Genomic DNA, 19725 nt, shown 5'->3' on the forward strand with positions numbered 1-19725 from the left:
TCCTGCCTACCTAATGTGGAGCTAAGGACGTTTCAGAAAATGCATTTCGCTGATAACCTTTCTTGTCTTAGTGAATGGATGAAAAAAAAGAGAGAGAGACTCAACAGTGTCATCAGGTCATACTAAGATGGTTTCCCAGATTTAATCTTGACGTTACAACAACGGCCATAATGAGGTCCCTTTACAGCGCTGATGTCCGCGCGTGTGCAGATGGCAAAGTGCTTGGTGTCAGAAGGATTGTGACACCATAGACCAGAAGCCAAAAAAGCATATTGCGGCAGCTGGTTGTGTGCTGTTCATCACCATTCTCCCTCTGGGACTCTGACAGTCATTTTCCTCTCCGTCTATTTTTATAGTTGGTTTGAGGGAGGTTTGCTTAACTAGATTAGAACTCTGTTTTAATCCTTTTAATACAGCGAATCCCATCTCAAATCAAAGTGCTAAAACCCTGCACTGCACTGGCATTTCCGCCACCGTCGTTATTTCTTTTTAATTATTTTTAATTTTTAAAGAGAACAGGCTGTCAGCCATCGTGGCCCGCTTTATTTGGATAGGAGGGATGGATACACACAGGGATTATTTTAGTTAAGACAGCACAACAGCCAGGAATTAATCCCTCCATTAACTGGATTGTGTTACTACTTCTCCCCTGTGGCCCTGTTTCCTAAACAGAGGGTGGCCTGGTGATGCACGGATGCCTGATGCATGTTGTGTTTAATGGTCATTAGCAGCACAATGTGGATACATAAAGAACCCTATTCATTATCAGGGACCGAACTGCAGAATTATTCAAACTAATGTCGCATGAGCCATTATTGGGACAATTATGCATGTCGATGCTTTTGATTTGATTCGTAAGAGATCAAGGTCGTGTTAAGCAGTTGGTTGATTTGCTCTCCGGTGTTGTAATGCCACAGTGTACAAATGCCTCTGGGGACTTTTTTTTAAAATATATATATAAATAATGAATGTATTGTGCTGTCTCTAAAACTGAGCTAATTTATTGGAATTAAACAAAACAGGAGGTTGTAATCAGGTCTCGCTGCTGTATAAAGTTTATAGTGGTAGTATTCACGCTGATCTTTGATCTCTTTCTTTAAGAGAGCTCGACTTCCTCATTCAGAGAACTGTGGGGCTCCTCGTCTTGCCTCCCCAACAGCTGCGCCTCTTTCATAACCAAACCTTTCCTTCCTTCTCTGACAGCTCAGCAGATTTAAGAGAGATTGATAAGGACTTCAGTAATCAATACCGACTTATACACCTGACATGGAGTCAGCAGTTAACTTTGAAACAATGAGGAATTGATACAGCTTTGGCAGCACATCACACCCATCACATGAATGTCAATTTAATAGACAAAGTGTATTTTGAGAGAATACAATACCACTAAGCTTTGAGTGAAGTGGGAACATCGCTCGCTTACGTGGTGATGGTGAGCTGGTGTTTATGGCCGCCATATTTTGGCTTCACCACGAGTGAGGGCGGAATTTGTCCATTTATTTAAGTGTTCGTTTTTGGGTCGATAATGGTGCTCTGGGAAACGTTTAGGAACCATCAAAGCCTGAAGGCGGGACTCAAATATTGGCGCTACGCTCAATATCAATCCATACAATAGTGGTCAAGACATTTCGGTTAAGTGTCAGTCTTGTGGAGGGATTAGCAGAAAGGTCAGGGCACCTCGCCCACACTCTCCAAGGAAGTAGGATATGATGATGATGTCTGAGGACAAATATACAACTTTAGTGGCAGACGCTGTGCTGTTACAAAGGATACATGACACCTGCTGAACATGAATGTCAGTAAAAATCATGGGGATCCATTTCAGATGTGCTGAGATCGTCAAGGCTAAAGTGATCACATACGTTAAGACTGCTTGTGTGGAGAATGTGTGGAAATATCACAACGACAGCACTAACCGTGCTGAGCCAAGACCAATTATCTCCAGTCACAGCGCAGAGTTGACCTGTGACCCCGAATCAATACACCTATTCTTGTAAGCTTGCGGCACTAATGGATATTTTCTCCTCCTTCATCTTGCACGTGAATCTCGAACGGTTGTCAGATCCTTCTGACTAATGACGGGCTGTAACACTCTGATTGATATTGTAGCTGCTGCTTATATGAAAGTAATAAAGACACAGGAAACTTGAGGTGTCAAGTTGGGGGATTTATTAGAGAAGGGTGGATATAAAGGTATCGTATGCAGGGATTCTATTCTCTGAGCAAACCACAACTAGTCAAACCTCTCTGTCTATATTATACGCTACACGACTTCCAAACAAGGTCATCATAGTTAGTGACGTTACCATTCAAGAAAAGGGGTTTAAAAAGGCAATACAATAGACCATAAGTGTGCTTTGGTAAAAAAAAACAACACCATATGGATTATTATTAATATTATTATTATTATAATCATCGGGAATGGGGGAACTACTCGGATGCTGACACTTCCAGGTATTTTAAACATAAGTTATTCCTAGCACTACAGGTTAACATTCAAATTGAAAAAAAAAAACAAAGTCATCAAGGATCATACCACCACTGATATCCTCCATTTAGAGCAACTCCTTTACTGAACCATGTAAGATTTCCATTGAGACTGTTTAAGTGTGTATACAAGCAGCCAGTCAGTAGCACATTAATGATACAGCTAGAATATCAACTGCCACAATTAATTTTTTTTTTTTTTAAATGCCTCACTTCCTCCTCTGATATGTTTCTTTCCCCTTTTTTTTTTTTTTTTAACTTTCATATTTTCAAAATGTCGTTCTGTCTTTGTCACATTTTGGCTCTCACATATTAAGCTACAATAAGATCGATAAATACTGTTGGGTTGTGTGCTGGCTGTCTGTGAGCCATGAGGACCACAGTGTTAACAGGAGCCACAGTGTGGCAGTTTTAATATATACTGTAGTCCTCCTGAGGTGTCACCAAGCACACACAGGGCAAACAGAGCTGGGTTAACACAATGTAAAAAGGGAACTTTTTCATCAACTTCTCGCCGTCATGTTGAGTTGTTTTTCTTAAGCATGACTTCTTTTTTCGTTTTTTCTTTCTTCTTAGAAGGAGTCCATGGCCTTGAATTCGCTGAGGGCCTGGACGGGGGAGATGTGTTTCTTCTGGGAGCCTCGTCGTACACGAGTCTGGCATTCCTCGGGCTTCTCCCTTTTTACCAGAGGCTTCTTCTCGGGGGCCTTCATGCGCCAAGACACAACGGGCGAGTTAACAGCCGCTGTTCCGTACACCTTCTGGTACTTGGTGGAAGCTACGTAAGACGCCTTTACAGTCAGCACCACTGCATTCATTAGGTTCTTGGCCGCTTGGATCAGGGAGGTGGCGCTGTCCAGCTGAAGAGGGTACGATGAGTTGGAGGAGAAAGAGAAAAATATTACATCAAAAGTCGGTTTGTCTTAGAATGAAAAGGGCACTAATTTTCTTGCCTTAAACAACATTGAAACATATCAGTTACAGTATTGAGCAAAAGTGTTGAGCCACCCTCATTTCTTTTTAATTTGCTAGGAAAAATGGGTGCAGTGAAACACAGTATCTACAGCAGAGTTTGTACAGTTCTGTCGAGCTAGAAAAAGTAACATTGGTATGATCACTTTTCTTTAAACACTGCCTGAACTCTCCTGGGCACGCTTTTGGGTAATTTCTTTAAGTCTTCTTCAGGAATAGTTCTCCAGTTTTCTTGAAGGACATTCAAAGCTCTTCTTGCCGTGGCTACCTTTTGCTCTGTTCCTCTGTCACGATGATCACACACTTCTGCAATAATGTTGACATCCAGGCTCTGGGCATTTGTTTTTTTTGGTACACAATTTTTTTCTAATCTATTTATTTTTCTATTTTATTTTTATAATATATCTGTAATTCACTTTTTTCTTGCTGACCTTTGTGCTGCTGTAACTGAATTGAATTTCCCCAGTGTGGAATTAATAAGGTCTCTCTCTCTATTTCTATGATAATGTTGCATTGTGTGTTTTTCTACCCAGGTATGATTTTAATGCATTAGCAGTGTGTTTGGGATCATTCTGAAAAATGAAGCTGATGCTAATCAGAAGCTTTCCAGATGGTTTTGCATGGTGGATCAAAATGTGATGGTACCTTTTTGTGTTCATAATTCAATCAATTTCGATCCTGAACACTGCTGGCTGAAGTGCGGCTCCAATTTGAACCAAAAATTTCAAATGATTCAAATGATGATGAATGGATTCATCACTACAATATGACCTGTTACCACAAAATTTCAGTCTAGTTCTTACATAATTTGACGTGTCTCAGACTTTTCTCCTGTTTCCATTTCTTCCTTCCTATTTCTTAAGGACATGACTTTTAGATACTGTTCATCTGCTGTAGATTTCAGGGTCTTTTAGAAACTGTCCACTTGTCCAGTTTCCTCAGATTTTTTAAGGCCACACTGCACACCATAATGAAATTTGCCAAGTTTTTGGCTAACAGCTCTCTGAGAATTACGTTGTTGTTGCAATACTTGTATCGTGTGCCTGTCAAACTCTGTTATTTTTGGCATTTTTCATGGATTCAACTAAAGAGAAGGGAACAAATGATGTGTTTTTGCAAGAAAGTGACTAAAGATAGCAAAGAATGAATTTTAAATTGTAAGTTGTCTGTTATGTTAAGGCACAACACTGCTTCATCCCTTGAATTAAGTGCCTTTTTTGTACTTGCACTTATACTTCAGTGTTAAGTGGTTCAACAAAAATGCTTCTTTAAAAATGATAAGGTACAAGTACTGGACTAGAAGTTAGTAAAAAACAGCGAATTACCACAGAAAAACTTTCAAAGCCTCGAGAACTATTGTTTAAAACCAAAAATCACAATAAAGTCTGGCTCCTTGGAATCAAAATATGAAGAAATGAGGGGTGACTCAAGACTTCTGTGCTGCAACCAGCAATTAGAGAGGATAAAAACACGGCTCTCACTATATGACATCTTATTTTAGCAGTTCGTAATTAGCAGAGGCAGGGGTCAGGTGCACCTCTGTCTCCGTCTGTTTTGTTTGGCTGACATTTAAGGGTCGTGGCCAGTGGGCCTCCTCCTACATCACACTGAGACGAGTCAACAGTTTAGATTTAATGAGTGTGGACTCCAGCTGGCCACCATGAAAAGGTTAAAATCTCAGCAGGGCTTGCATATCTCATGTGAGACAAACATTAGAGTCCTGAGAAATGAAGAAGTGTATCAACGCAGGATGCAGGGAAATCCAAAGCAAAGATAAAAGTCAAGTTTGTTTTTAGTTGGCTCCATTGAAACAGATCTTTTATTTTTTTCCCCTGATAAAATCTAAATTCACAAAAATTTGGTCAGTAAAGAGAACTGCAGGGCTCAACTTTAATAGTTTAAAATGTGTTTAAAGTCCACAAACGCTGCACTAATGATGATAGAAGAGACTCGTATACCAGCTTTATTTTATAAGTTATACAAATGATACTGTTTAGTTTAGAAAGGTTCATAAAATTGTCCATTGTTGTAGTTTTTGTATTAACTTCTATATTTCATACACTGAAAAACATGATGGATAAGAAGTTTAAGAACCTCATGAATATTAAATCCAAGCAACATGGAATAATTGTCTGCTTTTGGTTGGAGCACTATTAGGAGTTCATGAGGCATGAACACTACAACTGGAAAAAAGCCCATGGTGCATATTTCAGGTATTATTAGATGGCAATCATTTTGAAATAATTGCATCAGCCATAATCTACATGACCCTTTATCTCATCTTCCAAGCTTCATTATGACCTTGAAAAAAAAGATTTGCCCATCCGCAGCACAGAGCATAAAAAAGGTCTTAAATGGATCAAGTCTAGTGAATCTATGCTTAAAGCGTATCTACAACATCAGTAATAGTGAAGCACTTACCCCAGACACGATGAGCTCTCCACCCAGATTTTGGACCTCAGCTTTCACCTTGCTGCAGATGTTGAGCTGATGACAGTACAGGGCAATTCTCTGAAGGTAAGCCAGCAGATCCTGCTTGCATGCTGAATCAGGGCACTGAATGGAAAAAAGGTGCAAAGACACATGCAGTCTATATATGATCATGGCAATTAGACTTTAAATTAACAGCAGCAAAACCCAACAGTTTTTACAGTTTACTTTTTCATCTTTAGCCTCCTCACACTGACAGCTGTTTCCCTTTATTTCTGCAATACAAATAAAGGGATGTTCCCTGAAATGTACACTGTTTTGATGAAATAGTTTCCAATGCAAAGGATATAAGCAGACTCACACAGAGAATTACATACATCTTCCTGCATCATCACAATGATGTGTAGTGACATGCAAATGTGATTATTGCATCTACAGTGGGGGAAATAATTATTTTATCCCCTGCTGAATCTGTAAGTTTGCTCACTTATAAAGAAATGAACAATGTCTAATTTTATGGTTTATTCAATGAGAGGAAAATAAATTTATAACTTTTGTGTTTTTGTTTTTTCTGGAATTTTGGTTGATATTCTTTCTCCATTAAAATCAAACTAAAACCTGTTAATTTCTTTGTAATGAGCAAACTTACAAATTCAGCAGGGGATCAAATAACTATTTCTCCCACTGTATGAAGTGTAATTTGTATACATGGCTGAAAATGTTTTTACATTTTGATCCAGTCAAAGCCATGGAAAATGGTCTTAGGACTTGTTTCAGACATTATTGCCAAAATCTAAATCTATGCCTATCGCAGAGCTACCATCTGGATTTAAAGGTGGTACATTTTCCCAAAAAAGAATTCAGATCCAAGTTCTCCATCAAATTGGATTGTTATAATAGTCATGGTGTCTGAAGTTGAGCCGGTTTTAAAATATAACACCAAGAAAAACAATCCTAAAAAAACCAAACAAAAAAATAGAAACAGCGGGGTTCCGGCGTTTTTGGTTGCTAATTACACGTCTTTGCGCGGAGCACGAAGGCTGTTGCTCAACATTTTTTTTCCCATTGTTAGTTGTTGCAGGCATGAGTTTCAAAGGCGAGTTGAGTTGCACTGCAGGGTGTCAAACACATTCATTTCACATGAAACAAGTTTGTCACAGCATGTTGCAGAAGAAGAAAGCAGATCAATCCACAATGAACGGACACAATATTTCAAAACCCAGAACGACTTGCTTCCACAGCAGCCTTTCTTCCCCTATGGCCCACTTTTATATTATTTTTTTGAATCAGAAGTTCTGACCTGGTCCTGCTGGCCTTTGTGCTACTTCAACAGGAGAAAGACCAATCATACAGAGCAGCAAATGGACCAACAGGGAATAAGGGGACAGCCTCCTCAGGTATCCTACTATCACACAGTTTGCCCCTATTATTCTATCTGGAAGCCTTCCAGGAGTCAGCTATGGCCCACTAAGCTCCCAGTGGGTTAAGAACACTGCATCAGCTGCTTAAACACTGTGAGCATCATTTTGTAGCAGCACCTTTCTTCCAGCCATTAATATTAAATGGTCCTAACTAGGACATTCAGCACCACTGTGTGGGGAAATGCACAGCTCATTTCCTTGTCTTCTGGGCTCGGGTATATGGGGATGGCAAGTTAAACATCGAGCTGTGACATGAATATACCCCCTCCAGGACTTACAACTTTCCTGGCTTCCTGTTTCATCTCCTTCTACCTGAGACAAGGCCTCCTGTGCCAAGAAAAATTGCATCGACCGGCCCAAAGTGCCCTTCACTGATGCTCACAAATGGATAGCAAAAGTCTGTCTTTTGTCTTTGGTGAAATGTTTGGAGTTTTTTTCTTCTTTCCAACCTACAAATATAATTGCAAAAAGCAATTCAAGGCATAGTTACGGCTAGAGCAAGACTTTCAACAGCACAATAAAGCACCATCTTCCTCTCACTGAGTGCAGACTGAGGGCGAGCTGCTAGCTCATAAAGCAGCCAGCGAGGGTGAAGCGTCTCTTTGGGCATTATCACTGCACCGCCAGTCCTGGCTAGAATAACTGCTAACTGCACTTCGCACTGCTGGCACTTCACACTATTGCCCGAGGCAACTTTGATGCAGACATGACACAATTGTTCCCTATTGTACAGTTGACTAATAGCCCAGTTCTTCCGCAGATTCCCTGTTGATGTAAATAAATTGTATGGCCCATTACTTTGCCTGGCTCATTGAAGCCCTCTCTCTTTATAGCGAAATAGGATTCATTACTGTCTAGTCAGGAAACAATGTGCAGTGACAACTGGACTTTTTCGGCCTTCGCCAAACTCTCTCTGACCTTCTCTCTTCTTTCACTATTATATGAACATTTTATATTAGTGTCCAGAGGAACAAGCAAGAGAGTTCTTTTTTGTTTTTGCATAATTTGGCCCTAAATGAATAAAACATGCTCCAAATGGATAATTTAGCAAGATGATGTGAACTCTCTTGCTAAGATGAGGGCAACACCATCAGAGTGTGGCAGTCTGTCAAAACACAAGTCACACCTCACGCTGATGCTGCATTTATAAGCAGGCTTGGACTTTTTCTCCTAAATGATTCACTTTGTAAGAAGTAGTAATTAGTAATTAAAAACTGTTTCGCTCGCAGCCTGAGCTCTGTTGCTCTGTTGCTGTTTTGCCTTTATTGTAGCGTTTTGTTGTGCGTTAAATGGATAACAGTAGACGAAGACAAGGATGAAATCTGAGCGAGAAAAGGCTGACTTGAAGATGGTACGATGACAGATTCAAATGGAGCATGTTACACTCAGTTACACAATATGTCTTCTAGCTGACTGGACAGCTACAGTCTCTCTGATGGTAAGCTGTCACTTGTCAGTTACGTCAAGATAGCTGATAATCTTTCTATTTGCTCATTCAGTCTTTGCATCTCCACCAAAGGCCGAGCACTGCTGTGCTCTCATGCATACTAAAATCACTTATTATATTTTAGTGCATTCCTAATGCACTGCATCTTCTTCTTATGATTTATTCCATTATCTGGCATGTTGCACAGGAGAAGTCTTAAAAGAAAAATTACAATTTCCCACCATCGACAAAATAAATAATTCAAGTGACCTTGAGTACCATTCATGATTTTTTAAAACACGTGATTATTGATTTACATCTAAAATGTGCAATTTCTGCCCAGAATTAAAGTTATTATTAACTGAATCTTCTGCCCGGGTTTTGTCTTACCTATAAGAACTACAGACCAAACTTGTCAGTGACATCCTCTTCACTTCACACACTTGCAATGTGATCACAAAGGATTTTAACAAATGAGCAAACAAAGCACTCCGAAGATCTGACAAATCTTCCACACAACTTTTCACTCGGTGACAGGGATGGTAGGTGGACTGGTTTTGATAAAGTGCTTTTCTACTCTACCTGAGCACTCTCCAAGTGAATCTCTCATTCACCAAAGCACTTTTTTCTGTGTTCAAGTGTTTTCTTTCTAACATCCACAGCCGCACACAGGCTGATGAATGCATAGAGCAACTTGGGGTTCACTATTTTGCCCAAGGATACTTTGGCATGCAGACTGGAGCAGCCAGGATCGAACCACCAACCTTCCAATTAGTAGATGACCTGTGCTACCTCTTGAGCCGCAGCAATCATTGTTAAATACAGCTACTTCTGACTGCTCCAGCCAGTGCCTATCAAACTGTATATTTTTGTTTATATTGTGAGATCTTTTAATTAGACATGTGTCTAGTTTTTGCTGCTGTCTGTCGAAGTGACAGGAGCTTTGCTGGTACTGGTTTGCACTCACTGTGACAGAAGCTTTTGCTCTGACAACTAAAGCAACATCTGAAAGTCTGTGTATGTAGCTTTAAAATTGAGTATGTTTTGAAGCATTTGTAATGACCTTTAAGAAATTATTGTGCAACACAACTCAGTGCTCAAACTGCATATTTACAAAAGTGCAACGCAAATGAAAAGTTATTTTTCAAAGCAATGATAAGCAGCAAAAATAATGTGAAATATAATAAAAGATAAGGGAGGCAGTATTAAATATTTTAAAGACGTCTTAGCAGGAAAATCTTATAATACTACCAAGGGCAAGAAAACTATGATCCTCCTGGTAAATAGCTTCTGTGGAGCCACAATCATTCTATCAAAGACATCTACTTTGTCTAATATTACACTGAATATGGGCACTGTATCACACTTACAGGGTCACTCTGTATAATGCCTTTCTAAGAATAGCTCCAACCTGAAGTTCTTACCATCTCAGGTGTAGTCATATTTTCTGTAACAATATTCACCTTGACATACTACACAGAAATGTAAAGACACCTACGACAACTGTCAACACAGATACCAAGTACCTCCGCTGACAGAATGACTCGGCAATCAAAGTGTGCCTGCCTCAAGCCAAGTTATTCATACTGCTACATGTCACAGTTTTTCATAACGCTGTGCTCTGCGCTGTACGAACTCCTAAAGATAAACTTGGTGGCGGTTGGTGTCATAAGAATCCTAACAGCATGAGGAGCCCAAAGATGTGCTCGCTGAGATCTTCAAACCCCAGTTTCACTTCTTTTGCCGGGACATTCAAAGTCACCTGAAAAGCTGCTATGTTGTGCAAAGCCTCTGACCCATTTATGTCCACAGAAGACAGTCAACACTTGCTCCTCTGTCGAATGATAAAAACATTTGTGATCGGTCAGATGCATCTTTGAATTTGCCTCCAGAACTGTACATATAAGACACCGTAACTATGGTCTTCTAGCTGTGTGGAACAACAGCTGGAAGGATCTCTGATGCTGTCCTCAATCTCCATCAAGATGACGACACACCCACGGTTTTCCCTTAACTTTACTCGCTTTTCAGAACCTCGAATTACCTTTTGCTGCATTTCCAAACTTGCCACTCCATTTATCAGCTGCTGTTTGAGGTGACGGCTACAGCTTTTTTCGTATTTATTAATTTGCGGCACATTCATGTTTAATGCTTTTCAGTCATTCATTCATCAACTGCATTTATTATTCATGCGTAATTAGCATTTTTGTAGCGTTATTGTTGCGTCTATGTTTGTTGTTGTTATAAATAAATAAATGTTTCATATTTTCATTAGGTGCATCAGGTTCATGTTTTCTTAAAAATACTTTCAGTTAATTTATTTATTATGTCTTCTAAGCTCACTTCCTGTCTTTAACTGGGTATGCCTAATAGGTCTGATTAGTGCTATACTACTTGGATTGGGGAAACAGACACACTCTCTACCTTTAAGATTACATTTAAAAATTTCCTTTTTGATAAAGCTTATAATGATGGTTAGATCAGGTGACCCTGAATCCTCTCTTAGTTACGCTGCAATAAGCTGCCGGGAGCTTGAATGTTTCATATTCACTCACTGTGTTTATATACCACTCTGTGTTTAATCGTTAGTTATTATTAATCTCTGGCTCTCTTACACAGCGTGTCTGTTCTCCATCCCCTCATCCCCAACCTGTTGCGGCAGATGGCTGCCCTTCCCTGTTCCTGGTTCTGCCGAAGGTTTCTTGCTGTTAAAAGGGAATTTTTCCTCCCCATTGTCACCAAGCGCTTGCTCCTTTGAGGCCATTTAATTGTTGGGGTTTTCTCTGTGTTATTTTAGAGTCTTTACCTCACAATACAAAGCACCTTGAGGCAACTGTTGCTCTGATTTGGCGCTATACAAATAAAATTGAATTGAACTGAGTTGAATTATGTTAAACCGCGATCAAGCCTCAATGTCTGGCTGTGTTCACATAAGCTTTATTGTTGTGCAACAGTGGGACAACGATACCACTGTGCTATATTGGAAAATACACAGTTTTTGTTTGCCAACATGTGCATTCAGAGTACTGTTAAAAACACATAACACAAGCAAAAGGATGCTTCAAGAAAGAAAAAAATGCACGTTTGGATTAGAGACACAGTTTGAGAAATATCGGGGTGTTGGATGCTTAAACTGAATGAAATGATGAATTAGATATTTAGTATGCATGTAGGGGTTAACAAATCAAGCACCATGAGAAAATGAAGAAGGAGAAATAGAGTAGAAGAAAAGACATTGCTGGAGTGAAATGGGGTGAAGTGCCTCTAGGGTTTTTTTCTATATCATGTGCTGTGCTCAAACGACTATGAAAGTCCCCCACTTCCATATTGAATTGCCTTCTGCCTCACATGTGCTCATCAATAGGACTGACGTGGAGTCATGGTGACAAGGTTTGCTACTTATGGGACCTGTCTGAATGCAGTGGAGAAGGCTTTACTTTTACTGTCAAGCCACAGCGCTCTCGACAAGCACCGGTTACTGACTACAATGTGCAAATGCAAAATACTTGTCTTTATCCACAACAATAAAGGTCATTTGATTTGTTGTGTAATTCCATTAAGATGCTTGATAAAAGCAAACTTTTCAGCTTTTAACTTTTATTAACTCACTCTGATTACTAGATGGCATGGCAGCAAATGGACCGAGTGCCCAACATGAGTACTTTCAGAATAAATACATGCTGGAAATGAAAAGGTCCTCAAGTCCCACTTTATTTTCAGTACACAGTGCTGATGTCCCTGGAAGTGTAGCAGAAGGCTCTGAATATTCAGTAAACACTGGTCTAGGAAACATTTAAGTGAGAATTAAAAATGGCAAGCCACCTGCTCTTTTCATTACGGCAACTGTTGATTCAGACACAGGCTCTGGAAGTGATTTGCCATGTGACAGATTCACTCCTACCTAAACCCTGTTAAACACTGATCATCACTTGGCAGTCTACGAGCCAAGAAGTGAATACAAAGGCACACAAATACAAATCCGTGCTTCTTTTGTACTCTCTGTCCCAGATATTTCTCTCAACAACATACGCGACACCAAACAGAGGCAAATGTTTTCACACATGGAAACATGCAAAAGAGCCCGAAACTTTGTTCTGTAGTGCAATATGGTCTGGAGAGCAGGATAGTGTGACACGAGCAGAAAAGTGCCAGCTTTGACTAAAGATTCCTTCTGGGCCGCTGAAAGCTTAACATACTCTACAGCCTTAAAAACTAGCGGGCATTCTGTGCTGTGGTAAGAGCAGAAGGCTTGTTGATATATTGTTGTGAAATCACATATTGTCACAAGAAGGCACAAGATAAAGAACATTTAAAAGAGTTGGTCAAAATCCTCTTTGGTTGAATCCACATTCAAGGAAAAATGTTACAAAGGTTATTTCTTTTCTCCTTTTTTGTCTTTTTTAAGATGTCGGATATCTAAATAGCTTTTCAGCATATTTTAATTTTCCAGAAGGTTAGGTCATAGGCCAAAACAAAAGGGTTTTCTCATTTAAAAGTATGTCTACTCCTGCTTTGGTTCAGTTGTACTGCTATCATGCTACATGCTGCCAACAGACATTCTTGTAGCTACCATTTAACAGTTTAACAGTCTGTTAATTGTGCAAAACAATTACTAAGTCTAACACTGGATATTGGAGTTCAGACTCAACAAGATTTCGAAAACATTCCTTCTGATATTTTAGTGTATAGTAGTAAAATGAGAACATTACATAAGCGATGGACATGTTCAGCAGCATTACTCAAGTAGACCGTGGTGTCTAAACGACGACTTTAGGCCTTTGGTACTAAAAGTCTGCAAAGAAAATATCTCCACACCATTACACCAGCACCACCAGCCTGAGCTGCTGACTCTCTCGTTCATCATCTGAATGCTGCAGCAGAAATCAAGACTCATCAGATGAGGCAACATTTTTCCAGTCTTCCATTGTCCAGTTTTGGTGAGCCTGTGTGTAGCCTCAATTTACTGTTCTTAGCTGGAGTGAAAGCCAGTGTGGCCTTCTGCTGCTGTAGCGCATCTTCTTCAAGGTTCAATGTGTATTTCAGAGATGCTCTTCTGAATACCTTGGTTGTAGTGACTGGTTATTTTGTTACTTTTGCCTTCCTATCAACTCAGAGCAGTCCGATTATTCTCCTCCAACCTCTGGCATCAACAAAGCATTTTCACCCAGAGACTTGCTGCTCCTTAGATATTTTCTGGGGAGCAGCAGTAAATATCTTATAGATCATTCTCTATAAACCCTAGAGACGGTTGTGTGGGAAAATCCCAGTAGATCAGCAGTTTCTGAAATACTCAGACCCTCTCGCCTGACACCAACAACCATGCGACATTTAAAGGCACTGAAATCACCTTCTGCAAATCCCTCTCTGATGCTCCGTTTCAACTTCAAAGCTTGTCTTGACCTTGCCTAAACATACTGAGCTGCTACCATGGGACTAGCTGATCAGATATTGACATTAACAATCAACTGAACAATAAAATGAACAACAAAGTGAATAAAGTTGAATAATATATAATATAGTGGTCAGTGAGTGTATGTGGCAATGTTGTGTGGTCAGTTTTCATGGATGTACACACTTATTATGCATATAACATATAAAACAACTTTAAGTATAGAGATTATACTTATAAAAATCTTGTGCTTTTCACTAATATAACGTGGCTGTGTGTGATGATGCATGAGGCTTTATGGAGGCTTCAGAAAAAGATTTCACTGTTATAACTCTAAAATTTAGCTTCATTTCTTCAGCTAAGCAGCAATGGATGGAAGCCCAGTGTGTGTTAGTGAAACCAACAATAATTATTCCAAAGGTTTGCTAGCTAACAGCAGCAGCAATTACAATGACAACAGGCTGCCTTAATGAATCAGTGAGTCTTGAGCCTAAGTTTATTCTCACTTCTTATTAGAGACAGATGAAATGAAGAAGAACATTATGCATTACCTGGAGTGCTGCTAGCATTTTGAAATACCTCCCACTTCATTTGCTGTACACACACATACACAACATACACACATATTGCTTTTCACTTCCATCTTCCCCCGGCGCAGCGCTGATTGATTAGATATTGAAAATGGTCTGTCAGCGTGTTTTAGAGAGGTACTCATCTGATAATGAATGCAACACCTCGGTTGGGAGCTAATTATATTAGAGACACAACTTGGTTCTGCTGTCTTGCTCTCTCAGTGTTGGTCCCTTTGGGAGACAAAGTCATGCAGAAACACACCCTGCTGCTCCAGCAAGGCTCATCAATGCCCACAGTAAAGATTTCCATCGGCCATGCCGGCTTATTCACAATTTGCTCCTCCGCCAGAAACCGTGACACAGTCAGAGACACATTTAGTCTGATACAAAGTACGTGTATAATGGCAAAAATTAAACTAAGCAGACACAAACTGAGTTGCAAAGCTACCTGATCTGCAACAGCACGGGCCAATTTGTCCATCCTGGAACCAGCCTCTGCAATTTTCTTAGCCGCGTTGATCACATCTGAGGAGTTCTTCAGGGGGCCTTTGCCTCTGGGAAAATTCAAGGAGAGAAGAAGGAAAAAAGGGATGGTGGGTGGAGTTGCAGAGGCAGGAGGCATGCAGAGCTTCCCTTTAAAGACTGCGCTCACCACAGTGCTGCACAGGCATGTAGGGAAGCTAATTTGCTGTTTGTGGCATTCAAAATATGACACAATACAATAACAAAAATTTTCCCAGATAATGGATGAAACAAATACAGTCTACCTGTATCCCTAATGATCCATCTTGGAGACATGCTTTGAAGCACTCTCCAAGAAGGAAACAATTAATGCTTTAAAAGCAAAACATGAAAATTTTCAGAGAAGTTACGGTAAAAGGGAAAAAATACAGGAGAGGAAACCTGAGCGTTTGTGATCTAAGTTGGTATTTTTTTTTTGTTCTTTTTTGCAACAAAGGGGAGAGTTAATGTGGATAAGAGAACTGTGCCTGCCTCTCACTGATGTCTCATTTTTAGTCACTGGAAGTTGAAACTTCCATTCAGTTTGTTCATGCCAGCGTGAGTCAACGGGGTCACTGCCAAGTAATAACGGTGCAGCCACAGCACCGCAGTCACAAACACTCATGACTAATCATGGTTCTGATTTTCACCAGCCGCAATGGTGTGACCGGTATTGTTTTCACCTTGTGAGTGTTTGTGTGCATGAGTAAGTGTCATTGTGGCAAAATGTGGTCCTGAGGACACCTACGGATCACGAACTACAGGTGGCTTAAGTACTGTGGCAGGGTTAATGTGTCTGTCTGAACGCTTTAAAGGCTTTAAAAAAAGCAGGAGTCAACATATAGCCCGTCTCTGAACCATGACAACCATTACAGTCTGATCATAACAAAGTGCTTTTTTGCCTTCAACAAAACAGAATATAGTTTGCTTTTCAAACAATCTCCATCTGCATAATTTTCACATTTAAAATAAAAATGTCCACTGTGTGTCACTCTTACCTGGTGAAATCTGTCATCTCCATCATGATCATGCACATCTGCTTGGCGAGCACAATGATGTCGTTGCCATTGTCGTCCCACTTGGCAACTTCTGCGTCTAACTTGCACTTTTCCTGTCTGAAGCTCTCCACCTGCTCAGCAATCTTTGCCTTCTCCTCCTGGGGAAGCTGTGCCATGATGGCCTGCAGGCAACACGGGAGTATGAAGGAAGCAAAAAGCATTAGAGGAGGAGGAAGATATTATGAAAGGGTACATTTGAGCTGAATAAATTGGGAAGATGGCTCATGAGGGAAAAAACAGTGGAGAAAATAAAGGAGAGAGTTAAAGTTGGGGAGGAGAGAATGAGAAGGAAATGAGAAAGAAAGAGGGATTATGCTAAGAGAAACAGCATAGAGGGCATTTATAAAAGAGCTGTTGCACCATTTGTTCATTTTTTTCCCTTCCCCCTTCTGGTACACTTTTTTATCCACTCAACAAAAACTTGGACAAAAGTTAAACATTAAATCTGGGGTCTGACGACTTGCTCCTCTGAAACACTTCAAAATAAAGTTCTAAACTTTATATTTAATGACTGGAACTTTTCAAACCACTTGACATCTTATATCCATAAAAAGCAAATCCATTTTTTTTTATTCGCCTTCATTTTTTTTTCTCCTTCCATGAGAATACATTTGCTCTCTCAGCGGCCTTTGGGGGCAGGTCCAAAATGGCATAAATCTTGTGGCAAGGTCACAGGCGCAGTAAGGACCCAGTATTATTTGGGAGATAAATGTATAATTACCTCGCTTCTTAGACCAGAGAATGAATAATGCATTTGTTCAACATTATGTCAGGGAGGTGAGATGGAAGGAAGAGTAACCTGGTTTCCATTAGGTCGATTCTATTGACTCGAGAGGGTGAGAGAGAAAACGAATACAGTGAAAAAAGGAAAGTCACCATTGTTTTTTAACCTCATCTATTATTGACTGCCCTCCAAGAATTGCCATTCTCTTAATGAAATAATCACCCTACTCCTCCCTTTCCCTCTTCCTTATTCCCTCTCTCACAGCAGAGCTGGTGTGTGGGGGTGTGGGGCGAGCTTGATGAGCGAGTGCGTCACTTTGCTCAGTGCCCCTGGTAGATGTGCGAGGAGGGAAACGGGGGGGGAAAAAAAAAACCATAGACGACTTGTCTTCTTGAAATTCTTTGAAAGCGAATAAGCATAGGGGAGAGGGCCAACAATGAAAAAGAGAAAATTGAAATTACAGACAGAAATAGAGAAGCATGGAGGCACAATTTTCTCATCAGAGGCCAGCAGATGCGTCCATGAGCTTTGGCCTACTGATCACTTTGCGAGCGGGGTGCTGCAAAGCTTTGATGGCGGTTAGCTTGAAAAAAGAAAAAGAAAAGAAAGAAAAAAGCCCATACGGCATAAACAAACAAGCAAAACCAGCCCCCTCAAGCCCAGTGTAGATTTCCTCTGCTGCTTGTGCCAAGACACACAAACAACAGAGCTGAAGCAAATCCCATTTAACAGCATGTGGGGTGAAAACACTGCTCATACTTAAAACAAATACCAAGTTACTATGTATTCAGACTGCACAATGAGGAATAAACCATTTAAATCACACAAGTGATTCCAGCAGGGCAAACTTCTATTCGCACTGCAGGTATGCCTGCGCGCGTTGCTCAGGGACTCTGGGTCCTCGACACCGCTGACTGGCTGAACATCGACTTTGCGCTCGCTCATCTACACATCAAAAACACGTCCAAATGTTAGTTCACTAAGGAGATTTGTATTATTTTATTAGAGTCACGAGTGGTTCTTAAAGCGGTGTCTGTGTCGCATAGCGTCCCAATGATGATTTTTTTATGGATGGCAATTTGCAGAAATCGTAAAAACTGTGCTACATGACAAAAAAGTTAATACATTCAAATGGGACGAATTTATGCCAATTAAACAAGGATGCTGTGTCTATTTTTCTTTATTATTTTGGCATTTTTTTGACGTGGAAGAAACTCACCCAGAAACAGTCACAGCCTACTTTAACAACTCTATTTTATCAGCAATGAAAACATGGAGCCAAGTCACCGGCAGCACGGCACTGCCTCACCTCAGACAACCTCAAATATAGCTGTTTTTGAATTTTCGATTTATTCTTCAAAACTACCTAAGAATCTTAATCTTAACACATCTTAACACATTTGCCTTAAAATAACCGTACAGTTATGTTAATATACATTTTTTGGACTGTGTAAGCCACTTAAAAATGTTGCTGTTTTCTTCTAATCTTTAAAACAATTTTTTTAAAAAGCCTCATAATTACATGTCATCCCCCCCCCCATGATATCAAAAATGGTGTCAAGTATCAAGTATTTCTGTGGGCATCAGTATCGAGTTTAAAATTCTTGGATGGTGGCCACACTAATATGTTGCATGAACTGCTCTGCTCACTCTTTTCATGCACACCTGCTTCCTTCTCGCTGACCTGAATCTATGTCGCTGCCACTGGTGTTACAGTTGTTCTTACAGCATTTCAAAAGCTTTTTAAACCCCACAGTCCACTGGTGGGGAAGTCACAACCTGCTGAGCTGAGCCTCAGGTGTGTTCATGTGGGAAATGACAAGGTCAAAGTCTAAATGCCAAGTATTAACACTTAGCCACATTCTACATTTATATTCTCGAAATTCTCGGCTGATTTTTTTGCTTTGTTCTATGTAACACCGCTTGCTGTTTCTCAGCTCTAAGAAAGTTGTATTTATGTTGCTGATTTGAATTACAACCTGTTTTTAAATTCAAATGAGTCTGAATAATACTTCAAGTATTCACAAATATAACCTTGAGAACAACAAAAGAAATTTTAGTCCAGACTCGTTAAAGGTGCTTGTGCTCTCAGCAGGTGGGGTCTGACGATTCAATAGCCCCCCCTTGGATATGACTTGCTGATTACATGTTCACATCTTAGTGTGGCCAAAAATATAATGCACTGTGAGTGCTGCCTCAACAATAGGGACACTGGTGCTTGTGCTGTGACAGGCAGAGCTCTCTGACCTCAGGTCTCGAAGGTGGTCATTATCATCTTTGCTGTTCACATCTTTCCTGCACCCAACTGTTGAGGCATCAATAATTCACTTATTTCTATTATTATACTGAACGGTATGCTGCCAGTGTCAAAAAGGGTGGGTACACCATTAGGAGAAACACAAGGTATGTATGGTATGGTTGTGCAAAATGCCACTGCAGTGAGGCAGGGAAATAAAAATGTAAATTGAGAATCAGAGAGCCTCTAGATGCACTAAAAATGTTTGGTTTTTTTCCTTCTCCCCATCTTCTGCTTGTAGAAACTACATAAAACGAAGTGAAACTGCTCTCCTAAACAACTAAAGGGAGCAAAAAGTCTCTTGAACTCAACAATTTAGAGTGAAAATTCCTTCTCTAAAATTAGGGATCAGGGGAAGTTGGGGAGAGAAAGTGAGGGATTTGGTTAGTATACCGATTCACTCTGAAAACGGCGTGACAAAAGAGAGTGCGTCAGGGAGGAAAAGAGAG

At 40.2% G+C, this 19725-nt stretch overlaps 1 protein-coding gene across 1 annotated transcript in view; it reads right to left on the reverse strand.

Annotated features, from left to right (window-relative positions):
* Positions 1-2154: 2154 nt before the first annotated feature.
* The window catches only part of ctnna2 (catenin (cadherin-associated protein), alpha 2), a 326489-nt gene continuing 308918 nt past the window's right edge, over positions 2155-19725 (reverse strand). The window contains exons 15-18 of the mRNA XM_063476233.1: positions 16197-16378; positions 15146-15251; positions 5881-6015; positions 2155-3347 (exon numbers count right to left, since the gene is read on the reverse strand). Of these exons, the coding sequence (XP_063332303.1) occupies positions 3060-3347; positions 5881-6015; positions 15146-15251; positions 16197-16378 (711 nt within the window). The 3' untranslated portion in view covers positions 2155-3059. The remainder of the gene's footprint in view (positions 3348-5880; positions 6016-15145; positions 15252-16196; positions 16379-19725) is intronic.

Source organism: Pelmatolapia mariae, linkage group LG6, assembly GCF_036321145.2.
Source record: "Pelmatolapia mariae isolate MD_Pm_ZW linkage group LG6, Pm_UMD_F_2, whole genome shotgun sequence".
NCBI classification, from domain to species: domain Eukaryota; kingdom Metazoa; phylum Chordata; class Actinopteri; order Cichliformes; family Cichlidae; genus Pelmatolapia; species Pelmatolapia mariae.